Source organism: Pituophis catenifer, unplaced genomic scaffold (genome assembly GCF_029215685.1).
Source record: "Pituophis catenifer annectens isolate HBS135680 unplaced genomic scaffold, rPitCat1.0.hap2 SCAF_13, whole genome shotgun sequence".
Lineage (NCBI taxonomy): Eukaryota > Metazoa > Chordata > Lepidosauria > Squamata > Colubridae > Pituophis > Pituophis catenifer.
The window spans coordinates 1,604,851-1,632,792 of record NW_027256893.1 but is presented as its reverse complement, the minus strand read 5'-3'; the positions used below and the strand labels follow the sequence as shown (position 1 = coordinate 1,632,792).

Below are 27,942 nucleotides of genomic sequence, written 5' to 3'. Positions count from 1 at the left end.
ATTCTAGCCGCCTAGATTATGAAACACTTCAAAATCGACACAAATATGGGCTGCTTCAACCAGCCTGAGTATTTTCATTCTCATTCTTCCCAGGCAGAGAAAAATAAGAAACTTATAAATGTATTTATAACATCAGGAATTTATAAATGTAAATCATGGTTTTTTTTAAAGAAAAACTTGCAAACCACAAAGGCAAGAGAGAAACAGCTCAGACTACTTTGAGAGCCGGAGGAACACTTTTTCTTCTTACACCCACTAGAAACTCCACGTAGCTGGGAGTCCACAGAGTGCAGGAAAGCAGCTACTGAATTGGTCTGCCAAACTCAGCTAAATGCTTTAGCTTTTAAATGGAGGTCAACAATAAGACGTTCCTCTTAACTCCCTATGCAAAACCTCAGGCCTGAACCAGTCTTTCCCTCCAGAGAAGCCTCGGAGACGAGAGGAAGGAAAACACAAGTTTGTACATAGAGATTTATTGGTTCCAGTGAATCGTACAAATGGATCTGACCTGATGTCAATGCCAACATATCATTACTGGGATATGGAATGTAAACAGATGCTTCAAATAGAAACAGTCTAACTGCATCATTTAAAATTAAATATCTGACAATGTAATAAAGAAAAAAATTCTGTATTTAAGCATGGTGACAAAAATGTGTGAATTTAGGTTTACGAAGTCACCAGAATCACACAATATAATCTCCCCAAAGGTGGGGTTGAACTAAAGGGCTCAAAAGAGACCCAATGGGGGGGGGAGGGGGAAGAAACCAAAAGGAGCATTTCACCCATGCCCCCCCCCCAGGGAGAGGACTGCACCCCAAGGGCTCCAAGGCAGGGCTGGACATGTGCAAATGCGACGGGGCAGGTTTGTTGCAGACCAACTCTGGGCAACCCCCAGTTTCTGCTTCCAGAATCTGACTGCTTTCTTTGCAGAAACCCCTCCCTCTTTGCTTCTTCACATATTCAAACCTGCTGTAATCAAAGCAATGCTAAATTTGACATTGATGGGAATGGGCCCCGTTGGCTTTTTTTTAGCAATAAGAACATGCCTCACTAGAAAAAAGCTCTTGTTCCGTCTCAAAGAACAACTTTTCTTCAAGCTCAGGCTGGCAGTTCCCTACAAGGGAAAAAAGTAACTGGGTTCCCTCAACGGCTGCCTGTTTTGAATGGGTCTTGATGCAGATTAACTTGACTGACTCAATTCGTTACCAAGACTTCTGATTTGTGGGGGGTGAAGGGCCCAAACCACAGGAGGGGGGAGGGGGGCCTCCCCATGCACAGGTCCGCACTTGCTGATGACCCCAGAAGGGTCTGTTTCTATGCAGACAGGCTACATCCCAGTGCACATGGGAGGGGGAAAACGAAGGTGGCCCAACAGGAGGTTAGGAAAGGCAGATTAGGAAACTGCAGAATCATCCTCGAGTCAGTCATGCAGACCTTTGGACACCCTCGGATCCATGTAAATCTTACACAGCCATTGGGATCAGGACTTTGGTAACACACAAAGGAAGTTGGGATAGCCACAAGTGCTGAAGAGAGAGGGCGGCTAAGCCTTAGCTCTCTTCAAGATGAGGCTTCTGCTGGGCAGAGAGGGGCTGGGTTCATCCCTTCCTTAGGTGGCAGAAGGGTGTGTTTGTATTTGTAAACCTCTGGAATTACCCGTTGTTACCCAAACTTCATCGTGTGGCTGTGAGGCTACTGGAGAGCACAGGGCTGTCAGAGCCAGGCTGGGATTGCTCCTTCACAACTGGGTCTGTGGAGATAGAAGAGAGGAGAGTTGCTGGAACCCAAAGAACCCGTCATAATGCATCTGGCTCTGCTTTGGGGTAGCAGGTATTCCCAGCCTGGAGTTCCTGGAGGAGGACTTATCCAATGCAAACATTTCCTCTCCACACTCTTGCCAGGAGACCTGCTATACCTGACAATTTTCTGGGAAAATGATGCTCTTCAGCAATAATTCATCTTTGACTTCTTTTAGGTAACTCATATTTAGAAGTACAGTATATAATGAGACACTAAGACCATCTGTGATGAAACCTAGGCATATCCCTAAAACTTTTTGAGCTTTTAAGAATTGCTTTAAGCTGCTTTAATGCCTTCAAATGAAATAAATGAAGCTGTACTAACATATTATTCAATGCCTACGGGCACATAAAACTGTTCACTCTGTAACTTTCAGTGCTTAGCAGATGGACTGAAAACAAAGCCTTGGCACTATAATTTCACAATGCTCTTGTGGTCTTCTGCATTCCCCATTCTCCTCCTGCTTGCTACCTCTGCATTTTCAGCTAGCCATTAGTGGGGAAGAATTGTTGATGTGATCCAGTAAGCGTCTATATACCAAACAAGCCCAAGCAATTCAGCAAGGGAGCTTCCAACGGAAGCTGAACTCCTCAGTCCAAACAGGCTCCCAGGCCTATTTTCTACTGGTGCCTGGGCCTTTCTGCTTTCTCCTGATGCTGAATGAGGAGATCCAAAATGCCATTTCTGGAAAGATTTATCTCAGTGGCTATCACTGCCTTTTAAATCTGTAGATGCTTGGGAACAAGGGGTTTAGCAACTATTCTTGATTTGTACTGTAATGCATGTAGCAGGAAAAATCTGAATCCTAAAAACTTTCGTTATGAGAACAGATATTCCAAAAATCGAATACATTTAAATAAACATAATTAAATCAAATTTTTAGCCCTGTTAGAACATCTTGTATTTTCAAAGATTGGGACTGCATCCTAAATTCTAAAAAATGTCTTCCTAAATTTACTTTCTAAATTTACCCACATCCTTTGGATAATTATTTCTAAGACAGCAGCCCCATCTCTGCTGCAACAGCCTCTGGTGGCACTTTAGTAATCAATGACCAAGATAAAATGGTTTTGCAAAATATGGATGTGGAAAGTTTTCTGAAAATATTCCCACATAGCAAAGCAATTGGAGTTTCCAAAGATAAAGAAATGGAGTTTCTTCTGATAAAGAAATGCTGAATAGGCACCTGCATTTCCATATCTCCCCCCAATACTTACAGAAATAGGGGTGTTCCATGGCTTCTTTGGCCGTCAATCTCTGCTGATGGTCATATCGCAGGAGTTTGTCCAGAAGGTCCAAGACTTCTGGGCTGACCAGGTGTCTGTTTTCACTATGGATGAAATTCTCCCAGCGTTTCCGCGAGTGCCTGAAAACAGAGGGGAGAAGCCGGGGCTGAGGGAAACGAAGAGGAGGCAGGTGCAGGAACGTAGATGCTCAGCAATGCAGTTGGCAAGTTGGGTTCTTTTGCAAAAGCATCTTTTCCTTTTTTCATTACCGCAAGATCAAATTTCCTTGGCGGTTAGTTTTTACCAACAGAATCACAGAAATAATTTAGCTGTTTCTTATTTTTGTGGTATTCATTTAAACCTACATTTTAACTAGCTAACAAACCTAATATGTATTCTGGAAGGTACATTAAGCCCAATTCTCAAACATAAAATATCTGTTAAATATGAACTATCTTCCACAATATACAATATATATTGTATACTGTGAAAATCAAACATGGTATTCCTAAGGGGAAAACCCACAATACAATACATTAAAACCACAACACCAATTTTAAAAAAGGTAAAACTAGCCACATCATATCCTAACATGTCTGATGAAAGCTAAAAGGCCTTCTAATAACTTTGTTAGTAGAAGTCCAAAACTGATCTACATCAAAGGAATATGACAACAAAACAGTGCATTTCTGGGCTACCTTTAACCTTTAACCTACCTTGGAAAGCTAGAGTAAACGTGGGTTACAGGATAGACTCTGGGTCTCCCTTCAAATTCCAATTCAAAAAATGAATTGAAACCTGAATTGCAATTGCAATATCTGAGGTAAAAGTTTTCATTAATTTTAGGTTTCTGTGAGAATTCGAAATACTGAACGTAATGCTTGCTTGCTGGGTCTCTCTGACACTATAAGAAGCATTCTGGTTCCTGCCTTCTACAGGTAAAGAGTGCTAAGAACCCTGAGAGACAAAGCCACACACATTCACTCAATCTGGATGCTCTCTCTGTGATTTGGGTAGTGTAACGTAATGATTTACACCATGATTCTAACATATTAGGCAGATCAGAGTTCCTGTTTTACACATAACCCAAAATTAACTATGGACATCAGAGCTAAAAAAAGCCAAGGGGAAACAATTCAGCATGGTGCATAATCAGAGTTGAAGAGGGGTCATTAGGGACACTGAGTCTAGCCCCTCACTCAGTGCAGAACTCTATTTCTGATCGTCTATGGAGATTCTCAGGGTGACTCCTGAGGACACAGATCTCCAAATGGCCTCAATGGCTCTCTAATAGAATGCAAATGACCAGCTGTCTGCAAGGAATATAAACCCTTCCATTCCCCACCATCCAGTCAGAGCTGAAGAAGCTTCTTAGATGAGAAGCAAAATGTCAAAGAAAAACAAGAAAGTCCAGTTGACTCTTGAAAAAACACCTTTGGGACAACTCTATTTCTGATTTTATCCAAGAAATTAAAACTTATTTATCAACATTATGAGAGCCAGTTAGGTATAGTAGTTAAGTCATGAGGCTCGGAATCAGGAAACGCATGAGTTCTAGTCCTGCCTTGGTCACAAAGTCAGCTGGTGACTCTGGGCCAGTCCAGTGGTCGGTTGCTACTAGTTCGCCCTGGATCAGGCAAACCGGTAGCAGCGGTGGTGGAAGCTCCGCCCACCCGCCCAGACAATTCTGCACATGCACAGAAGTGTCGTGTGCCCGCGCCCATGAGTGAACTGGTAGCAATAAGTTTTGAAACCCACCCCTGAGCCAGTCCCTCTCTCTCAGCCCTAGGAAGGAGGCAATGACAAACCACTTCTGAAAATCTTGCTAAAAAAATTGCAGGGGTTTATCCAGGCAGTTTCTGAGAATTGGACACAAATGAATAGAAAGGGAAAAAAAATAAGCACCGTACACTCATATTAGTTTCATATTATCAATACATCCAGAAATGTTGAAATCTGGAACCCTAATTCCCATAAAAATTGCAGAGCCAAATTCTGGGGGATTCTATCAACAATCTATAGACCTCAACAAATACCTCGAGGCATTTACTGGCATTCCAAAGTAAGCAATGTAGTCAAGGTAATCACAGGTTGCCATGAAATTGAAACCTCGTGAAACCGGAAGAGGAAAAAGAACTTGTAAAGACTCTGAGCACTGGAAATCCACAGACTATAGAATTGGCCATACGGTATTTGGAAGCCCTCTCACAAGAAGGAAAGGCTGCACCTACTCAGAGAGAGGCCCAAAGGTCTGCCTGCCAGGAAAGTCCACCTCACTTGGTGTCATCCTTCAAACTAAGGGTCCCAGTCTGGGTAACGCAAGAGAAAAATATGCCACAATAAACTTACTGTCCCAAGATATCATTGAAGTGGGGGTCCAGTTCTATATGGTACTTCTTCAGATAACCATATAATTCATCTGTACCCAGAACTTTTGCGATGCGAACCAACTGCAACAGAGAATAGATGTATAGCACCAGAAAAACAAATAATAAGACCCTGCTCCACTCTTCCGCAGGGAGAATCCGGAAGGGTTAATGACCTGCTTTCCTGAGCCAACAACTTGAAACTATACAAGTTTTGCATGCAGGGTTTTTCCTTTGTCCAGTAACCTTGATAGTTCTGGAAGTTATTCTCACCCATAGAGAAGGACTATGGAAGGACTTCAGCCAGAGTATGGTCGATGGAGAAATATGCTCCCAGGTTCAAGCCTCACCACCTCCATTAAAAAGAAGCTACTCCAAAGTGGTTCTTGATAGACCAAGAGTATTCTCAGATATGTCATCCCTTCTAAGAGTCACAAGCTTACTCAAACAAGGCTTGTCAAAACCTGTGAGCAGAAGCCTGGCTCCTGAAAGCCAAGGAATGGCCCAGTCTGAGTCTTCTTGACTGTTACTTTGTCAGGAGCAGAACAATGACAGTTAAAAGATATTCGGGCACAGAATATCTGAATGCAGCACCAGAGAATTCCAAAATAAATTCTAGCATGGAATTGTGGTTTAAAATACAATAAGCTAAATTTGTGGAATTTGTCTTTAAAAGGAACCAAAACAAGTATCAAACTCAACTACCCACCTTAAAATACTTCACAGCAGATCAGTGATCTTTGTTTTGGAAAGATAATGTTCTTTATAATATACAAAGTATTTCAGAATGAACATGGATTCTGTCTAATTATAAGTGGTTGTGTGTTGTTATTAATTTGATATCACTTTGAAAGTCTTATTACATAATGAATGTTGGTTGGTTTCTTATTTCTGGTTGGCCTCAGTTACAACTTCTGAGTGCCATCTGTAGCATCCCCAAGAGAGACACCATTGGTTCTGCCAAAGGCTGGCGGTCACTCTGCATCCCAAGAGCCTTGCCTGATTCAGAGATTCTTCGGTTTTGATCTCCACTAAAAAGCGCAGCAAACGGCAGATGCTGGAGACCCCAGTCACCCTTGCCCCACTGTTTCTCACCTGGTCATAGTTGTCCTGACCGTGAAAAAAGGGCTCTTTCCGGAAGATCATGCTGGCCAGCATACAGCCTAAGCTCCACATGTCTAAACTATAGTCATACATCTGGGAAGGAGAGGAAACAGCAGAAAGAAAACTATGAAAATGCACCCTAATGTCCACTCTGCCTTCTTCACTTTCTGCTAAATTTTAAAACATGCTATTGTCACCTTTTATGTAAGAGTTCTGTCCAGCACCAGGGAAGGCAGCGGTTTCAAAAATGAATTCCAGCCAAGGCTCTCTGCTTCTCCCTCCAGGCTGTGTGTTATCGGAATGGATGGCCACCACCAGTTTCCAAGAGGTGCTCAACGCAGATCAGGAACACACGGCACATACTCAGGTTTGGCCCCAGGCAGTCGGGTCCAGTTGCCTCTTTTGTGCTAATATTATTACCTCCTGATTCCCTTTTCCTTTGTCTGTGCTTCTACCCAAATCTACCCAAGGGATGATGCTCCCCGTGCAAAGCTCCTGAACTTCAGGAAGTGCATCCAGAATGACCACCTAACGGGCCAAAGAGGAGCGGGCACTCCAGTGAACAGGAACTCTCGGCCAAAGGGAACCCGTTCTCGTGTCTTTAAGGCCCTTGTTTTGTTTTGCTTTCCTCCCACCCAGTGTTGTCAAGACCTCCTTTGGCAACCAGGTATTTCCTGCACACCTAGAGGAGTCTGGGGCCAGGTGGCTTTCAATGGTTCGGATGTGTTACCAAAAACATCCCTCTTGATGATACCAGTAACTGATTTGGAAAGAGAGCTGGTCTTTCCCTTTCTGGCAGGCTGGAAAAGCCTGCCAGCTTAACATCCCAGCCTAAGGGACACAGCAAGGCAGTTTGGGCTGGGGCTATCACATCTGTAGCACAACTACAGGATACTCAATGGTTTCCCAAATGTTCCTAAAATATATTTTGCCAGCACACAACTTAAGCTCCTGGTATCATAAACTACACTAGTTGGGGGAGGAGGGGAAAGCGGCAGCTACAAAATGCACACTAAGCTGCATTGTGTCTTCTGCCAGATCTCATGAGGTTTTATCCCATATTTTTAATCTGTTTTAAAATTTCATTTCTTTATATATTTGTGGCAAACCCTGCTAACCCTTTTTTCTGTGGGGAGGAGTGGAAAGCAGCATTGGCACACATCAGTTTCTCAGAGCAAGACCCACAATGGAGGGCAAATCTTACTTGGTAGTCCACAAGAAGCTCTGGCCCTTTGAAGTACCTCGAAGCTACCCGGACGTTGTATTCCTGAGCTGGATGGTAGAATTCTGCCAAGCCCCAGTCTATCAGCCGCAACTGTGAACAGACAACACGGTCAGCTACTGAATACACTCTGGCAAATGAAGACTGCCCAACAGCTCCATTCTGCCCTTCTGTTCGGCCTGATAAATTTAGTCCTGTACTACCAGTCTGATTGAGAATTGCTGGATGACTCACCAGACTCACCTAAAGAAAGTTCACTGTTAGAAAACCGACCAGATGCCTGTTGGGGACATCTAAGCCAGAAGGCTCCCATCAGCTTCTACCCACAAAGTCAACTGCAAGAGGGAAGCTTCTGCAACAGGCACCAGGTCTGCCTCCAAGCACAAGCTGGGTTTCCCACCTTATTCTCAAGTTTCTCCTCCTAAGGATTCAAAACCAGCTGCATCCAACATTCACATGGCACAAAGGGGGAGGAAGCCCATTTTCCTGGCCTGATTCAGCGTTAGACTAGAGGATGTCAAAAGGAAAGGAGACGAAGAACCGGAAAGGAAATGGAAGGTGCCAAGTAGGTCCAGGAGACCTGCTGGGGAAGCACAGGGATGGCTGGGTCCCAAAGAGAAAAGGAACTAATCAAGGAGAGAAGCAACCTGGAATTGAGGAGAAACTTCCTAACAATGAGGACAATTAACCAGTGGAACAGCTGGCCTTCAGACATTGTGGGCGCTTTATCACTGGAGGTTTTTAAGACACTGGAGAGTCACTTGTCTGGAATGGTATAGGGTGTCCTGCTTGAGAAGGGGCTTGAACTAGAAGACCTCCAAGATCTCTTCCAGCTCTATTCTGATTCTGATTCTTATTGAAAAACTCAAAAATATTGGAGCATTCAAGAGAAACGGTTTTACTTTTTGCAGGGAAGGACATTTTGAAGAGGACAAAATATTTAGATCAGATTGAGGTTAACTATAGGGGTGATGACTTACTCTGAAAACATATCCTACTGTTTTCTATCATTGATATACTTTTATTAGTTTTATATAATTGACATGGTTAAATAACTTAATCACTAAAGATTCTATTCTTTAAGATATTTGTGCCACCCAGCTCTGATGCATGGAGGGTGATGGGGCCCCTCCGATGCCTTTCAGAAGCGTTACCTTTTTTTGTTGATGGTCTATCATGACATTGTGGGGCTTGACATCTCTATGCATGATCCCCATGCTGTGACAGTAATCCAAGGCCTGAAAAAAATATTTGCTTAGAAATTATGCTTGTAATGCTGTCCAACTCCAAATGGCTTTGTGCCATGAACAACAATACTAAAACAAAATATTACAAAAACCAAATGCAAAAAAAAAAAGTCAAAAATATTTTTTAAAAAAAACTTGGAAGCACAATGGTTAACCTGGAAGGCACAACCAGGCACCAGCCCCACTCACAAAGGAATCAGCAGCTGGTTCAAGACTGGGAAGCCCCCTCCCAAGGCCATTTGAGATGGCTGCAGAAGCAAGGGGGGCGGATGGGAGAGCCCTTTCACCAGCTCACCAGGACCCCTGCAACTCCCCAGAGCAAGCCTGCCTTTCCCAGTCTGGATCAGCACCCAATGGCTTGATGCTGCTCTCTGCCAGATGGGCTCATCTTTTCCCCTTCTTTCCCTATCCCTTTCTTTTGCATGGTATCTGGTTAGACACTTAGTTCCAAGTATCAACATTTTCAAGAAATAATCATCTTCTGGCTCCTGAAAGAGTAAGTGTGGGCCAATGTTGCCCAGATTTTAGCCTGAGTAAACCCAGCCTGGGCACAACAGACACCCAGTATCTCAAGATCTGTGCCCAGCCCTTCCTCTGGGGAACCTCCTTAACAGGGCAGGAACAACCTGTTCTCAAAACAAACGCTTCAAGCAGAAATGCTACTGGGGTGCCAACAAGGGTCTTTGATTTTACTTCTATATTACTAACCCCCATGTTATGCCTTCTGTGCCCACACGTTCTTTAGAGTCTGCTCTACCTTCCAGAAACTTAAGTGGAAGCAAATAACGGGCAAGAGCAGGCAGAAGAAAGACCCCCATTCCCCATCTCCTGCATGGCAGTTATTTGGGACGGAGTGGGACAGAGAAGAAAATCAAAATGTACGGGGGGGGGCTGTACTGGCTGTGCCATGGTTCCATCCTATGCAAAATTAACTGACCTGGGAACAAAGCATGAAGAAGCATGTCCAGAAGCATGAAGTCTAAAATACATTAAACTATTGGGAATTCAAAGCATGGCCCTTCTGGAGAGCTGTACCCAAGTCCGTTAATTTTGTGCATCCCTCCATAGACAGAAACTTATACCTTGGTTCCATAAATTGAATTGTGAATTATTATTTAAAGCATAGAGTAATTAATTGTGAATTATTCTTTAAAGATAACAGTTAATTGTGAATTTAAGTTAATTGTGAATTATTCTTTAAAGCTTGGAGTATTATGTAAACTAGGTCAGTTGGCGTTTACTCAATAGACTAAAGATAAATTAGAGTGATATATGAACCAACCAAAGGCTTTAGCCCCACATGTGTTCAATTCTGATCCTGCAATGTTTTGGATCTCAACCAAAGTCATCGGTGTCTTTCTCAAGCCTGATTGCAAACTTTCCAATTTCTTTTCTCTTTATTTTTTGGAGAAAATTTTAAAAAATGATTTGGCATCATTACACAGCTCCCCATCTGAGAAAACGTAAATTTAGGTACCATGAATGTCTCTGCTCACTCATTTAAACCACTCAAAGAACTTCAGCTACTAGACAGTTTAAAATTTCTAATAATTAAAATCATGAACACTCACCTTGAGCAATTCATACATATAAAACCGAATATCAAAATCCGTTAGAATTTGGTACAGTTGCTAAAAGAAACACAGGAAAAGATAAATCAGGTTTGTGGCTCCATGACCTTTTACGTCTTAGGTCCTCCGACTGGGTGGCTGCAGCTGCTCTTCTGCACTCAGCAAGAAGTCTATATGGACTGCAAGAGCCCTAAGAGGAGACTGACAAAGCCTCAAATGACCCTGGAAAGCCAAGGTACGGGGCAGGATCCTAACACTTGTTTTCTCTACCCACCATTTGCCATCTGATGAAGCTCCCATGGAGATAGGCGGGGTGTTTAAAGTGAAGAACTCATGCTGGGAAGATTGCCAAGTGGTTAGGTAAAAACAAGCTGGCACTCTAACATGGCATTGGGGTAGGGAATTCTCTGCATGCTAACCTGACCATTGATGAACAACAACATTAATACAAGGCAGTCAGAACCCTGCAATATCCCTAGAACTCTGTTCTAAATTGCTACTTAAGGCACCACAACCTGCTCACCAATGTTTATGGTGACCCTGTAAGGGAAATACTTCTATCTGCAGGGGAGAATAGAAGTAACACCTTAATCTAATCTCCACTGTAGTGACAGCAATGTTGCCCCTGTCCTCCCTCCAACCCTCACCTAAATTACTGACAAAGAAGTTAAATGGCACCGCTTGTAGAAAGGATAACTAAAGATCTTAATTTCCCTCCATTCTTAAAATGATTTATATTCTCTACTTATGTAATTCACGTAGCAGCCCCCTCACAAATTAGTCAGGATGTTACACAATTAAAAGTTACAACCCATAAAAGGCATTGCTCTCACATCCAAATCCTGCCAGATTTATGAATACAGAATCTACCCTGATCACCTCCACCTTGACACTCGTCCATAGAAAATCTAAAATTTGGAAATGCTACATTCTGTGGCTACATTTCAAACGCCAGCTGGGGAAGTGGCACACATGCTAGCAATTTTATTGCATGGCCAATTGTGTCATACTTGAGCTCTGGGAAGACCCTAGGTATCATCCAATTATTTAGAATCTCACTTCATTGCCTCTCTCGGACATGATTTCCCAGATCCTTCCTTAGGGAGAAAATGGGTTTAGGCATCAATCAGTATAATCAATTAGATCAGATACAAATCCTTCAGCAACTTCTTCATATATTTATTTTTCAACAGCTGACCTAACTGGCTGGCTTCCTTTATTTAAAACAAAATTGGGTTGTTTTAATGCATTGGACTTCTTGCTTTCTTACCAGTTCAAATTACTAACAACTTCAGCTTGTTCTGCCAGAATATATCATATTTATATATACCTGGATTGAATAACATTCATCAGAAATTAATTTCTTTTGTTAATTAATTAGCTACACTGGCAGACAACTTCTTTTGTATGACCAGGGCTACTGAGCTGAACCTGATACCAAAGCAGGATTCATTTCCCCAATACTTGCTACCCACAACCTCAAGAGGCAGGCTGTGAATGTGGAGAAGCCCCTCTTCCCCTGAGATCTGGGCATTGGGTATTTGCCCAAATAGCATTAATTGCAGTAGAAGGAACCCATCATGACCACCGGGCCAGCCCATTTCTCTCACTAACACAGATGACCCCTGGAAACTCAAGGGAAGCGGAATATCCTTCGTACTACTCTGGTTTACTGGATTTTAATTTCAATAATCCTGTGGAGTATCTGTTCTATTCCAGTTTTCTAATTTATTAGACTCCATGCCTTCTATTTGAAGGCACATTCGCTGGTATTTCCATTAGATTTTATATCCACTGATTATTTCACTGATACTTGGGCTCCTTCTCTCTATAATATTCCTACAATGTATATAGTTTCTAATGCAGGGGTGTTAAACTCAAGGCCCGGGGGCTGGATCTGGCCTGCAGGGCCATCCTGGAAACAGTGAAGGACGGACCTGCGGTGCTTCTGGCAGAGAAAGAGGACTCCCGAGCTCCGTTTTCACTGGCAGAGGGTTGCAGGAGACCGTGGCAGCTGAAAACAGAGCTCGGGAGCCCATTTTTTTCTGCCAGAAGCATAGCAGGCCACCACAGGCGCCGACAGGAGTGACAGGGAGCTGGCCACGCCTACCCTGGCCACCCCCACCCTGAGGTCAAATACAACCCTGATGCGGCTCTCAATGAAATTGAGTTTGACTCCCTTGTTCTAATGCAACCAATGTTCTTCTAAAAAAAATATACAGTACAGTGTTTCCTAATTTTCTTCATTCCAGATCTGCTGCTCTTCTTCCAAATTTCCTTTAGGTGTGCAATTTTATTCATAATTCTCTGTTGTTATTAAACAGCTGCTGCTGTCTCTGTGAGCTCATTCCCACCTTGAAGATTTATTACAGTGTCAGCAGCGTAAACACGCAGCTAATTCTTTTTGGCTTTCTCTCTAAAGAAAATTATTATAATTTTTTGCAATGTTATGTTCAACAAATGTGTCCCAGATTCTAAACCATTCTACAGCCTGGTCTTAATTTTTCAAAAAAACTGAATTAAATCCACCAGGACTACTGTTTATTTCAAAATTTAGCCCAGTTCCCAAATGAAGAGGGCAACTATAATTGAAGTATTACTGCACAGAGATGAGTGTGGAATGACCCCCTGCAGGGCCACTGATGCTATCCTGAGATGGATTTTCCAAGCAAGGCAACAAACTGGCTCTGAGTAGCTTTCTTTGAATTGTGCCACAACAGCCAGTTTCCTGTTGGCAGGTCAGCTTCTTGCAAATTGCCTTAAAAGCTCCAGAGTTTGTTCTGCCAGAAGAGCAACTCCACATTCCATCTCCCAAGCATTTCTGACTCACCTTGAAGTCTGTATTATTGATGTATTCAAACACCAGAGCTGGAGTCTTTGACTGAAAGAGAAAACAGTTCAATTTAATTACACTCTGTTCTAGTCCATTTTCCTAATTATTTCAATTTTTTTTTTCAATTGGCTCAAATTAAACAGCCGAATTGGTTTCTCATTAAAGATATAGCAAGCAGCATTGAATTATCTCACACTCGCTGGTTTCCTCCTGTTTCCTGACCTACCTCGAGGACTGAAGGGGAGTTTTATCTGAAAGAATATTAAACCTTTCAGAAACCAATTAGAAATCTGAATCCAAATATTCCCTATGCGGTGAGATGGAGGATGCACCATCAAGCCAGCTAGATCAGCTGATTCTTAGTCAGTCAGTCAGACCTTCTCCAGGATAATCTGACCCCAGCCTGGCCATTCAGCTTTTCCAACAGATGTGTGGGCGCACATGCATGCGTCTGTGTGTGTGTGTGTACAGACACAAATAAAACATATACAAATCAGAATGTAATTCCGTTCTGTAGGTGAAGCAAAGAATCCCAGTACCTTTCATTTATCTTGATACCTACCACTGGATCTTTGACTGTATCAATCAGTTTAATAATGTTGGTTCCACCACGCAGATTCTCCAGAATCTTGACTTCACGTTTTATTTTCTTTTTCTTCACTGGCTTAAATACAAAAGAGTGATTAGACATGAGATTTATTTCAGCATTGCTTTGCAGCCAGTAATTCAGCTGGGCTGATGCAACATTGGCAACATCAGGAGGAAATTGTTACCACACATTAGTGGCAAATATGTTACTCTTGAACTAGGAAATAAATGCAGGAGAATGAGAGCTCTGCATCATTCAGACCAGAAATGGCCAATTGTGCCTTGGATCCGGCACAGACTGTCTGAAGCTCTCGGCTGGGCCTTAAAGGAGGAACATTTTTTCCTGGGCTCAAAGACATCTCTGAAGACCAAGCCAAATGTGTATTTCATTTAAGGAGGTGTTATGGAGGTATTTGAACAGATACAGTTGTAGTTGCTGTTTTAATCTTTATTTTGTCACCCAGTCACTCTTGTGAAATGAGCAGCCATATAAGCCATAAAGCTAAACTGAGAAATGTGAACATGCAGACAAAGAGAACGGCAAATCAGTTTGATACAGTGGCAAAGAAAACTGAAGACACAGATAAAATGACCTATTATGACACAACTTACAACTGGTTATAATGCCCCCACCCCCACGGTCATGTGATTGCATTTGGCTGTTTGCAGTGTCCCATAGTCACGTGACAATTCATGTTTTTGCCAAAACTGGCCCACAGCAAACAATGGGTTTGTTTAGAAACAACTTAAGTAAAAATGATATTAAAAACAGGTACAGTTGTGGGGTGACCTGCTTTATGACCATCACGACTTATGACCATAAATGGGCAGATTTAAAGTAGAGGATTAGTTCTGTAGTTCTGTCCACCTAAAGTTGAGCTTGACTTGAGTGCATTTTTACCTGTCCAAGGATGTCATGAGAAGAGGGATGAAAGCTCAACAAGGCAAAGGGACTTACCTCTTGCTTCCATCATAAAACCCTGGTTGTCTTACAACTTGGAGATATGACCACATTTCAAGGATAAAGTTAACACGTTACAACAATAAATTGGCCTTTCATTTTTACTTCAGAGTAATGTACAAACCCCTGTTGTGGTAGCTTAGAATTGTTAAAAATTTTAGAATGCTATCTGTGAACAAGCCACTTTAGGCCATTTAGCAAACCATTGTTAAAAATTATTGTTTAGCATCTCATGAGCTAACAATACAGCTTTTCCATATTTGATAATTTAGGGGTCCCTGAGTCAGGCTCCATTCAGACTCTTGCATCCATCCCATCCACCCACTTTTCTCACTCTGCTCTCCTCCTTCTATTTCCCTCAGCTCTGCCAAGAATAGTTTTACTCATTCATCATCCCTCATAGCACTTGCCCCAAATATGCTGAGTTTTTGCTTCCTGGTCATCGCCAGGAAGCAAAGGTAAGGCTTTCTTTAATGCAAAAAACTGATTAATTCTCCTTGCACTTTGTAATCTAGTTAGTAACTCTCTCAAAAGCCATCATCTCTAAGCATTTCTCCTGCTCTTTCAGATTTTTTTACAGCTGTAACTGTGAAAAATACTCCGTTCACTATTCTGACCTTCGTTGTCATGGAAATTAGTAGAGCTATGCAGGGCTTTAGATTCAAAGACCCAAAAAAGAGAAGACAATTCGAAGTCTGTTTACCCAGAATCTCTTTAGCTATTAATGGGACTCAGGTCACAGGATGAGATAGTTAGAAGAGATTCCCAACCCTTCTCATATTCCACCATTTTCCCTTGCAGATATTAATCATCCCTGTTGCTCTTCCCTGAACTGCTTTCAGTTATCTGAATCCTTTTTAAAAATTTGATGCTGAGAATTAGGTTCCATACTCGATGTTTTGGAAATTATACATTTGTTGTGATGCAATCAATGTAAAACTGCATTTCTCTATTTTGTGGCTTATACTCGGGTTGCAATTAACTTCTACTCCAAGAAGTTAATACTAGAAATACTATTGCCAAATGAAGAGGAGGGCTTGTGAGATTCTCTTATTATAGACATTCTTAATAAAAGCAGTTTTAAGCTTCCTACGGAGTTGATTACTAGTCTGGCCTATCTGGTGGGCTGACAAGTTCTGAATTACATTTTGATGCTCTAAGATGGCAGGTATCTCACCCAAGATGGTGTCATCTACAGATCTGATAAATATTCTTTTCAATTTTCCAAGTCATTAATAAACATTGGAAGATCCCACCAGGTATCTCTCATTTGATGAAGAGACACATGATTTTCAAGTACCTTCTAAATTGTCACGCCACTCAGTTTACCTTTAACTAGCTTCCTAATCAGAAGATTTGGGATATTTTGTCAAATGCCTCACTGAAATCATACATTCAATTTACCAGATCAAAAGTGAAAGTAAGCTGGCCTTGCAAGATTTGCTCTGGATATATCCATTACTATCTTGTTTGTTTAAATCTTCTAAATAGTCTGCTCTACACAAATAATGTTATCAGGATTACTTGTATGTAGTTCCCCTAGTTTTTCCCCTTTCTGGAGAAAAGCTGCTGTTCCTTAGGATTTTTCAAAGAAAATACACAAATGTTTGGCCAGACTACCAGCTAGGTCCTTCAGTCATAGGATGTACCGTATTTTTCAGACTATAAGACTCACCAGTGTATAAGACGCACCAAGATTCGAAGAGGTAAGTAAGAAAAAAAAGGTTATTGCCCTCCCCCAGCTCCCAGGAGCAGTCTGCAGGCCTCGCAAACTCTCTGCATGCCCCATTTTTTGCAAAAATGGGCCCGTTTTGGCAAAAAATGGGACGTGCAGAGGGTTTGGGAGGCCTGCAGACTGCTCCTGGGGGCTGGGGGAGGGCAAAAATGCCCGTTTTTGAAAAAAATGGGCCCATTTTTCACAAAAATGGGACGACTGGGGAGGGGCTTTGGGAGGCCAAAAATGGCTGTATTCAGTGTATAAGACACACCAACATTTCCACCCTCTTTTATGGAGGGGAAAAGTGCGTCTTATATTCCGAAAAATATGGTAATTTATCTAGCTGCGGAGATTTAAATTCTCTCAAAGTAAATAGGCACATTTTGGCCAAATTATCCATTTTAAAGTTTAGTTCTATTAAAGAGAACATTGAACCAAAATAGGAACAGGGAGTTCCCCTCTTTATCACTAATCAACATTTTGTGGCTTTTAAACAGCAGCCTGGATGCTGTTTGTTTAGTTCTCTTTATTCAGAAGATAGCTGAAGAAGCCCTTTTCATCTTTTCCAATCCAATGGAAGGTTGGAAAATTATATAGAAACACACCATTCTCTGTCGACCATCAGCTGGAGGCTCATAGAAAACAGAACATGATAACATTTGACATGGCACAGAAACTGGCAAAAGAAATCTGCGCTTGCAAATGGACCAAATTTGGCCATGTGTTGTGAGGAAAAAATAATCCAGAAAAATTCCACCAGTGCATCCCAGCAAGAAGAGTAATAGTTTGGAATGCTGCTGACTGCTCCATTCTAAGATCCCATTTTAGAAACGATGCTGTCTGTCATTGTTCCCAAGTCTACACATGTGTTGTGGTCTTCCAGCAGCCTGCGGAGCTGGCAGCAAAGTCAGACAGTGAGGAGGCTGGGGAGGACCATGGGCCAGTCCTGGAGTCTGGGGAAGGCTCAGACGAGGGCTCTGCATTGGAGGCAGAGAAAGGGCCATCTGGGAGCTACGTGCTGCCTCTGGAGCCTCCAGAGTCGGACCTCAGTGAGGCAGAGGAACAGGGGGAGCCTGTTCCCAGTGCATGCATGTGCAGAGCTGCCAGAAGGCAAGAACAGTTAAAACAAAAGGGACGACTCGGGAGTAGGGCTGGGAGATGATTGGTCCCTCCCATTGACTTAAAGAGGAGCAAAGGCACGTGGGCATTTGCAGGAAGCAACTTTTGTTCATTCTGTTCAGCTTAAAGCCTGAAGCTTTGTTTGATTCTGGACTCCGTGTGGCTTTGCCAATTCGGTCTTTAGCAGCGTGTCAAGGGAGATAAAGGTGGGTGATTATCCCAAAGGACTTCTCCCGAAGGACTCTTTACAACTAATTGGGACTCATCTGTGAATGAACAGAATTCACAGTTGTTGCAATAAAAGAGGTTTTTGGGAGTACTTGTGTGTTTTAATGACTCAGGAAGCCTAGGTCAGAACAACATGTGGGTATTGTGCCTTATGTACATCAATCAATCCTGAGCTCCTTTCCATTAGTTTCTCTAGCCATGGACTCCTAGTTTATTGCCACATTTATTAAAATTTGGTTTCTTACTCTGCAAGATACCATTCAACTATACTCAGTTTTAGATTCCCTTAAATCAAGAATTCCAGCACAACATTGTCATCCTCCCCCAGTGTCCCTAGATTAAATGATTGAACCCTTGTCATGGTCAGATCACTCCCTCCTTCGCCTGGACCTTCGAACCGCCACACCCCGCCACAGGGAGGCAGAACAGACCAGGTGGTTCTGCCCCAGGCGCCTGATGGATCCTGAGAGATTCCAGATGGAGCTTGGGCCATTTCCTGAGGTTCTAGCACACGACTCGGCTGAGGACTTAGTGGCCGCCTGGGATAGGGCGGCGGCTGATGCTTTAGACCGAGTCGTGCCTTTGCGGCCTCTGACCCGGCGCCGGTCTCACCTGGCTCCTTGGTATACTGAGGAGCTGAGGGAGATGAAGCGCCGGAAAAGACGCCTAGAGAGCAGTTGGAGGGCTAGTCGTTCTGAATCCGACCGAACACTGGTAAGATCTCATATTAAGAATTACCTAGTGGCGATAAGAGTAGAGAAGAGTAACTACTTTTCTACTCTTATTGCGTCATCAGATAATCGCCCAGCCGCCCTGTTTAGGGTGACCCGCTCTCTGCTCCATCAAGAGACGCGGGAAGACCCCTTGGAGGGTAGAGCTGAGGATTTTGTACAATATCTGTATGACAAAATTGCTCAGATTCGTGAACAGCTAGACTCTGACTGGATTGATCCAGAGGAGATGACAGGGGCAGGTCCTGAGAATATTATTTGGGAAGAGTTTGATCCTGTGACTCCCGAAAGCGTGGACAGGATACTGAACAGACTAAAGGCGACCACATGTTTATTGGACCCGTGTCCATCCTGGTTGGTACTGGCCTCCCGGGAGGTGACACGAGGCTGGCTCCAGGAGATTATAAATGCTTCTTTGAGTGAGGGTGTCTTTCCCACCGTCTTGAAAGAGGCGGTGGTGAGGCCCCTCCTCAAGAAGCCCTCCCTGGATCCAGCTGTATTAGCAAATTATCGTCCTGTCTCCAACCTTCGCTTTGTTGCAAAGGTTGTTGAGAGTGTGGTTGCACGACAACTGCCTCAGTACCTGGATGAATCGAATTATCTAGATCCGTTCCAGTCGGGATTCAGGCCCGGGTACAGCACAGAGACAGCATTGGTCGCATTGGTTGATGATCTCTGGAGGGCTCAAGACAGGGGTTGCTCCTCAGTCCTTGTCCTATTAGACCTCTCAGCGGCTTTTGATACCATCGATCATGATATCATGCTGCACCGGTTGGAAGGGTTGGGGGTGGGGGGCACTGTTCTACAGTGGTTCTCCTCCTTTCTCTCTGACCGGTCGCAGTCTGTGTTGACAGGGGGGCAGAGGTCGACCCCGAGGCCCCTTTTATGTGGGGTGCCACAAGGATCGGTTCTCTCGCCCCTTCTATTCAACATTTATGTGAAGCCGCTGGGTGAGATCATCCGTGGTTTTGGGGTGAAGTACCATCAGTACGCTGATGACACCCAGCTGTACATCTCCACCCCAGACCACCCCAATGATGCCCTCGAGGTGATGTCCCGGTGCCTGGAGGCCGTACGGATCTGGATGGGGAGGAACAAACTCAGACTCAACCCATCCAAGACCGAGTGGCTGTGGTTTCCGTCGTCCCGATATAGTCAGTTGGCGCCATCTCTGACTATTGGGGGCGAGTCGTTGGCCCCCTCAGATGGGGTTCGCAACTTGGGCATCCTCCTGGACTCACGGCTGTCTTTTGAAGAGCATATGACGGCCGTAGCCAGGAGGACTTTTTATCAGGTTCGCCCGATTCGCCAGTTGCATCCCTTTCTGGATCGGGACTCGTTACGCACGGTCACTCACGCCCTTGTCACCTCACGCCTGGATTATTGTAATGCTCTCTACATGGGGCTCCCCTTGAGAAGCACCCGAAGGCTCCAACTGGTCCAGAATGCGGCCGCGCGGGTGGTAATGGGAGCAATGTGGCGCTCTCATGTAACCCCCCTCCTGCGCGAGCTGCACTGGCTCCCAGTGGTCTTCCGGGTGCGCTTCAAGGTTTTGGTTACTATCTTTAGAGCGCTCCATGGCTCAGGACCAGGGTACTTACGAGACCGCCTCCTGCCACCAATAGCCTCTCACCGACCAGTTCGCTCCCATAGAGAAGGACTCCTCAGGGTGCCGTCGGCCAAACAATGTCGACTGACGGCCCCCAGGGGGAGAGCCTTTTCTGTGGGGGCACCTACCATCTGGAACGGGCTTCCCCCGGAGTTACGAAACATCCAAGACTTACGCATTTTCCGCCGAGCCCTGAAAACATTTCTATTCCAACAAGCTGGTCTGGCCTAACTCTCCCTTTTTAATTGGCTTTTAAACTGTCTTTTAAATTGAGTTTTAAACCTCTTTAGATAAATTTGGATGTTTTTTAATCTTTGAGCCTAAATTACTTAATCTGTTTCTTAATAGTTTTTAACTTCTATATGTATTTGTATTTATTATGGCTGTTCACCGCCCTGAGTCCTTCGGGAGTAGGGCGGTATACAAATATGAAAAATAAAATAAATAAATAAAATAAATCTTCCCATAGCCAGACCAGACCAGTCTATACAATAAGAATGCCCAAGAGAGTAACGGCCATCCTCACAGGATCTTCCATCACACCTGCCTGACAAGTGTGTTGCTGATGGGATGTTTATGCCTTTATCACCGATAAAGCAGTTTATTCGTCTTCCTTAAGACTGGGTTAGTTTTCAGATTGTTCCAGGGCAAGGTATATAATTAACTATATGAGCTGAGAAATGGCAAGCCTTTTCCTACAGTACTATAGACAATTGCAGACCTCAGAGCCAGATTCAGGGCTGGTTTGGACATTTCTCTCTGTCTGGGATAAAATAAGCGATGTTGGTTCCCCATCTGGTTCAGCCACTGTCTTTCCAACTTGAAATAAGAGTTTCCTTGTTAATATACAAACTTAACACTACCTCTAAAGCTGACAGAGCCCCATATGCATATATGTGAATTATTCCCATGATTCCTATAAAAGTGCAGGCATGGCCTCGTTATACATATATTCATATATATTTATCCTGCCTTTTATTATTTTTATAAACAACACAAGCATCAAATGAACCTAATACTCCTTCCTCCATCTATTGTCCCCACAACAACAACCCTGCGAGATGGATTGGGCTGAGAGTGAGTGACTGACCCAAAATCACCCAGCTGGCTTTTATGCCTAAAGTGGGACTAGAGCTCACCATCTCCTGGTTTCTAGCCTGGTCCCCCCACCACCACTAGACTAAATTAGCTCTTTTTTTTAATTTTGTCCTTTTTCCAAAAAAAAAAAAAAAAAGGGGGGGGGCAAAATGACAAGTTCTGAAAACTCAAAATTTATAGCACCTGATTGATCTAGTACTTTCCCAAAATGTTCAAAGCAGTGTGTCCAAACTCAACAATTTTTTTAAACAATGGAGTCCAGTCTTCTTTCAGACTTAATGAAAGACAGTAGCATCTTTTATGACTGAAATATGGTTTTGGGAGGGTCCCTCCTTGCTCATAACCCGGCCATTCTACACACCGTCTTAACTAACAAGTTGCCTTGTTTTACACTCCTAACAGCCAACAGATAACTTCAGCCAACTTATAGGAAAGGCTTGCTTTGGAGAGGGACAACAGGGGAGGAGGTGGAGAGAGGAAGCTGGACAGCAAGACCCAAAGAAATCAGGATCAGAAAGACGGCGTGGGCCTCCAACAGCTACACAGAGCAAGTGGGATTTGCACTTGGAGGGCACAGAGGCAAAGCTGACAGTTACTATAGTAACACAATACTTACAGTATTGTTATAGTTACACAAACCAATCTTGTCAGCAAGCTGATAAGAGTTGTTGGTTTACAGTTTAAATAAAAGTAGAGGTGGATCGTCTTTATTTCTTATATTTATATTCTGCTTTACTTTATCCTTCCAACTGTCACCTTACGAGGGAGGACCAAAGTGACCTCCAAGGTCAAGTAGCAATCAACCTACGCCTCTCTGGCTTAGACCAAAACATTAACCTGCTCTCCAGTTTACCTGTGCCACGTAAGGAACATGCTGGCCATAAGCCTCTGCCTACACAAATAGGTTGCTTCCTATCCAAGAGGAATCCGCTATTAGTACAGATCCTAGCAGCATGGGAGTGAGCACACAGAATTTGCATCTAACAACTCTCCAAGATATGAATTACCAGACTAATTTGAGCTAAATGTGATGTAGGAGAATCATTTCACGTAAGATTAGTACAGCCACCCGTCAAGACAATGAGGTCCAGAGAAGGGAAGCATAAGGCTGGAAGGGACCTTGGAAGTCTGCCTCTCCAGCCCCCTGCCCAAGGCAGGACTCCTTATTGCATCCCGGACAAACGGTTGTCCAATATTTTCTTCAAAAATCTCCAGCGATGGAGCACCTACAACTCTGGGAGGCAAGCTGTTCCACTGATCAGTTGTTCTCGCTGGCAGAACATTTCTCTTTCCTTCTAGCTTGGATCTCTCTTTAAAGAGCTTCCACTTGTTGCTTCTTGTCCTGGCCCCAGGTGTTTTGGAGAAAAAGTTGATCTCCTCTTCTCTGTGACAGCCCCTCAAGTACCGGAAGACAGCTATTACATTAGCCCTAGTTCTTCTCTTCTTCCTTCTCTGTTATGCTAGTCATACCTAGGATCCTTAAGCACTCATAACACAGTTTAGCCTCCACATCCCTTAACATCTTTGTTCTTCTTCTCTGCACTCTTTCTAGGGCCTCAGCATCTTTTTTCTCTTATGGCAACCAAAATCGGATGCAATATTCCATGAGATGTCTTGCCAAAGCATTATAAAGCGGTACTAACACGTCATGTGATCTTGATGCTATCCCTCCGTTGATGCAGCCTACAACTGCACTGGCTTTTTTGGCAGCTTTTTTGGATTATACTTAAGTGGTTGTCCACTAGGACCCCAACCCCCGGTCCACAGCCCATTGGGAACTGGGCTGTGCAAGCAGCGAGCAAATGTGTGAAGCTCCATTCGCACATATGTGAGATAGGTTGTAAGCACAAGATCATCCCCTTCCCCTGCCACCTTTATGCGGAGCCGGAAAGGTTAGGGACCATTACAGGAAGACATTTAGATCTGTCTTACAGCGATTAGTGTTGAGCCAGGAACCACCTATTCTACACCCGTGCATTTGATTTTTCTTGCCTAAGTGCAGGACCTGGCTTTTCTCATCCCTGAACTGCATCTTGTTGGGAAGATAGGAAGATGAGAGTGAAAATGGCCACTGCAGTTTTAACACAGGCTTGGTTCCATATATGATTCCAATTTTTCAATTATTTGTCCTTTTTCAAATGGCATGAATAGCACCCATTGTACTGATCAAATAAATACAATTACAGTATTTTCTACGCAAAGAGAAACCGGGCCATCCATCGCTGCAGCTCACAACCAATGTCCAATGCTCTGCGACTCTTAAGGGAATGCACAGGGCCAATGATCAGAGACAGGAGTCCAGGAAAAGGATTTTAGCCACAGGATAAAAGATGTGTGACCAGACTGCAACTCCAGAATGGAAGACACGCAACAGGAGGCCACAAGAGGAAGCACGTGCAAGTTAGCAAGGACGTGCATTGTTGAAGAGACTCCGTGTGATGAGGGTGGAGGGACAGAGAGAAAGAGAAGCTCTAGTAGTGCTTTTCCTTCTGTAGCGTGCAGGTGTGTAAAAGAGAAAAAAATGAATTATTGAACGAACGATAGGAAAAGACTCGAGCCATCACAGTGGTTGTAGTGATATGATCACCTCGGCTATGAATATTATTTTATTTTATTTTATGATTATTTTTAATATGCTTTTTATTGTTTATCATTTTTAACTGTTCTATTCTGGTCATATATATGAGATGAGCACCTACATAAATTGGAATAATAAATAAACAGATTTTTGAGCCCAACTCTTCCCCATCTCAGTTTTGTCAGATATGGAGACAAAACTCATCTGCCGCTCCCTACTAGCCATAGTCTAACATTTCTCATAATGAATTCAACAGGTACGGTAGCTATCTAAGACTGGAAAACTCCAACCACCAAAGCCCACCTGCTTGTCTGAAGCTAGAAAAAGAGACCACACGATTTCTACTTTTGAATCTCTGCAAGTGTTGCCCTCCATCTCTTGGTGCTACTCAGTGCAACTCCAATTAATTCAGCACAAACTACCACATTCACATGAACAATTACCAGCATGGAGGCATGAGGGATGCTACCAAGAAAAAGGAACTGTTTTTCACAACATCAGGTATTGAAGCCTGTGGAAAGACAGGGGCTGCATAGGATGAACCCAAAGGCCGAACACGAAGCAATTCAGAGCAAGCTGCTCTTTTGGTGGTCTGGCTGAAATAGCCCGAGTCTGAGCAGTTAAGAACAAATCGCAGAAAAGGTCCTCCAGAAAAAACCAAGCAACTCCTTCCAATTGAACAATATTGTTATTATGAGCAATCAAAAGAGCACAAAAGAGAACTCAGGTCTTGGGTTCCTTACTTCCCTGCATCAGGTGCAGCACAAAAGCAGAAAATACGGTTGAAAAATTCAAGATCTAGATGGTGACTGCAGGGAATGTGAATCCCTAGTAAGTCAGGTATGGGGAACAAAAAAATTGTGGCTCCCCACTTTCATGTCTCTTTTGAAAACACTTTTGGTCTGTAACAAACCTTGTACAGGTGTGTGTGTGTGTGTGTGTGTGTGTGTGTGTTCCACAATGACCTGTAATCATTGGCTTGGGTAGTTACAAAATGCTTTGCTGAAAGGATTGTGAAGATGTTACTCACCACTGGTGGGCTGAAATGTATTCAGATATATTTTGCTTTAAAATTAAGTTGGACAGGGATATTGAAGGACATATTTATAGGCATATACTGAACTACTACATCCAGCACAATAATCCAATTAAATAGCATTTTACTAATATTGAAACTACTATAATGTCAGTGCCATTATATTTACAGAGAAACCAGCACTTCAATATGCATTCAAAATGAGAGCTCATTTACTTAAGGTAGTCATTGATTTACGACAATTGAGCCTGGAATTTTGGTCATGACTGTAATCATTAATCGAGGCACCCACATGATGAACGAAATCTGAGCTCTCCCACTGTGGCTGTTAGGTGAGCGTATGGGGTGCATCAGTGGGGGAGGCTCTGGGAGGCCTAGCACCTGCAGGTGGAAATTTGCCATGAGTCGGGAGGCGCTGGATGGCTAAGCCCATTGGCATGCCGACCTTCTTCCCACCCACAGGTGTGGGTCCACTTACCTTTCTGTTGTCATGCTCCATTCTACAGGTGGGCCCTATTCTCGCGATAGTTCGGAAGGCTCCTTCCCCAAATTACACAATTTGGAGAAAGCGGCCTTTTGAACCATTGTGAGAGGATGCTGGCGGGGAGGATTGCAAATCATGACATGATTGCAGAGCGCTTGGCAATTAGTTGTAAATGCAAACAGGTGGCCAGCATCTGAAATACGGTCCTTTAATTGGGAAGGGGGGAGGGCAACATTTTATGATGCCCAGAAATGCTTTTACAGGTCAAAAAGTACCTGTTCTATGGCTGCCATGACTACAACCAGTCGTAAATCAAGGATAACCTGTATGTCAATCTGTATATCAATCAGAATACTAGGAAAATAAGATATCAGTGTATCATTTCTAATTGCCATGCTAAGTATCCAGTAAGAACTCACCTTAAGAATTTTCACAACCACTCGCTCATTGTTAGTGATGTTTATAGCCTCAAAGACTTCACTATATTTCCCCCGGCCGAGTTTCCGAACGAGTTGATAATCGTCTTGATTACTGCAAATAGTGAGGGAGGGAAATGACTGAGAAGAGATCCTCTGCTCCCTCAGAGTGAGGAACTAGAAAAAAGACATCCTCAGGTGAGCAACAGCCATGCCTCTTCTGTATGCTCTCACTTGACCGCTCCTGCTGGAAAGGAGGATTCTACAACCACCCCACCCATCAGCATGATGGTTTTTACCTTTTTTAGTGTTGCTTGTAAACTGGTTTTGGTGCATTTGATGGGTAATCTATTCAAATCTTTTAAATAAATAAAACAAATTGCACAAGCTGAAGAGAAGAGGAAGGCAGCCCACAACCTCTCAGGCATCTTACTCTTCTGTTTGCTACTGTTTGGTGGGGAGAAGAAAGGGAACTGATGTGGATGGGGAACAGGGGTTCAAACAGCAGCTCTGTGAAAAGGGCAAGAACAAACCCCAAGATGAAAGGGAGAAAAAAAAAGGGAGTGGCCAGCAATGAAATGGGATGGGGACAAATCCATTGGCAACTTCAGAGGGCCACAGGAAGCCTGGAGAGAGAGGAAAGCTGAAATTTCTCAGCACCGTAGAAGAGCTCTCATTCCTACTATGGAAGTGATGTTCAAAACTGCACAGAACTCTAGATAGTCTGAAGGCTCCTCTTATCAGCCATATTCTCTCCTAAGAGCCTTGGTAGTACAGTGGTCTAAGGCACCCTGTTATTAAGCTGGTTATTAACATTCAGCTGCCTGCAATTACTGCAAGTTCGAATCTCACCAGGCTCAAGGTTGACTCAGCCTTCCATCCTTTCTAAGGTAGGTAAATTGAGGACCCAGTTTGTGGGGGCAATAAGCTGACTTTGTATAAATATACAAAAGGATGAAGGCTATTGCTTAACGCATTGTAAGCCGCCCTGAGTCTCCGGAGAAGGGCGGCATATAAATCAAATTAAAAAAAAAAAAAGAGTCTTTTCCATCTGGGCTAAGAATTATGGGATTTGAAGCTTCCCAAACATCTGGGAAGTGCCTGCGGGAAACGCCAATCTAGCCCCCCCATCACATCCCGTCCAAGAGCTTCATACAAAAGAAGGGTTGGGGGGGGGGGGCTTTAGCAGGAACCTAACAAAGTACAGCCACTTTTGGACATCTGGGGTTTGCCCAGTGCGGGTTGGTCCATTCGGAGCCCAGCGACTTACAACTATTGAGGCCAATGGCAAGAGGAATGAATGCCATTTATCGCTGCCCATCCCGAGGAGCCTTTGTCCAAACGTCTCGCCTTCCCCTCCGGCCCCTCCATCGCCACCACCGTCCTGCGGACTCGCCTCACCAGCCCCAAGAGGGAGGAGGCGGCGGCGGGCTGGGGAGGCTGCCTCGTGGGGCTTCCCACCCAGCGCGCAGGCCCGGGACTCCGCCGCTGCGCAGCCCCTTCCCCGGCGGCACCAACGGGACCGCGCCGCTCCTTCGGCTCGCCCGTCTCCCGAGAGCCCGAGGCGGCTGCCGACGCGCCCCGCCCTCCCTCCCTCCCTCCCTCGCGGGCCCGCTTACCCCCAGGTGGGGACGTGCGCCTCGTAGTCCCAGTACTCGCGGCTCCGCAGGCCGTTCACCTCGGCGTACACGCGGGCCCTGCTCCCCGCGGCCGGGCCGGGCATGGCGGGGCCGGGCGGCGGCGAGGAGGAGCAGGCGGGGGCGGCGGGCGGGGGCGGCGACGGAGCGGCAGCACCACCGGCGGCCCAGCAGCTCCGCCAGCAGCAGCAGCCCCGAGGCGCGAGCGGCGAGCGGGGGCTGCGGCGCCAGGCCGGGCCGAGCGGGGCGGCCGGCGGCGGCGGAAGGGCGCTTCTGGCCTGGCCGCGGCGCTGGCCGCCGCACCGGACGCGGCAAAGGCGGCGGCAACACGGCCCGGCCCGCCCCGCGCGAGAGGAAGCCCGCGGTGC

At 44.4% G+C, this 27,942-nt stretch overlaps 1 protein-coding gene across 1 annotated transcript; it reads right to left on the bottom strand.

The window, feature by feature from the left end:
• Positions 1-457: 457 nt before the first annotated feature.
• Positions 458-27,704, bottom strand: CSNK2A2 (casein kinase 2 alpha 2). The gene is made up of 11 exons (XM_070952809.1): positions 27,557-27,704; positions 25,941-26,052; positions 13,935-14,036; positions 13,370-13,420; positions 10,540-10,599; positions 8,876-8,959; positions 7,704-7,814; positions 6,491-6,592; positions 5,379-5,479; positions 3,021-3,169; positions 458-1,753 (listed from the first exon to the last, which is right to left on the bottom strand). Exons 1-11 carry the CDS (start codon positions 27,658-27,660, stop codon positions 1,677-1,679), a joined length of 1,053 nt encoding a protein of 350 aa, XP_070808910.1. The 5' UTR covers positions 27,661-27,704; the 3' UTR covers positions 458-1,676.
• Positions 27,705-27,942: the final 238 nt, after the last annotated feature.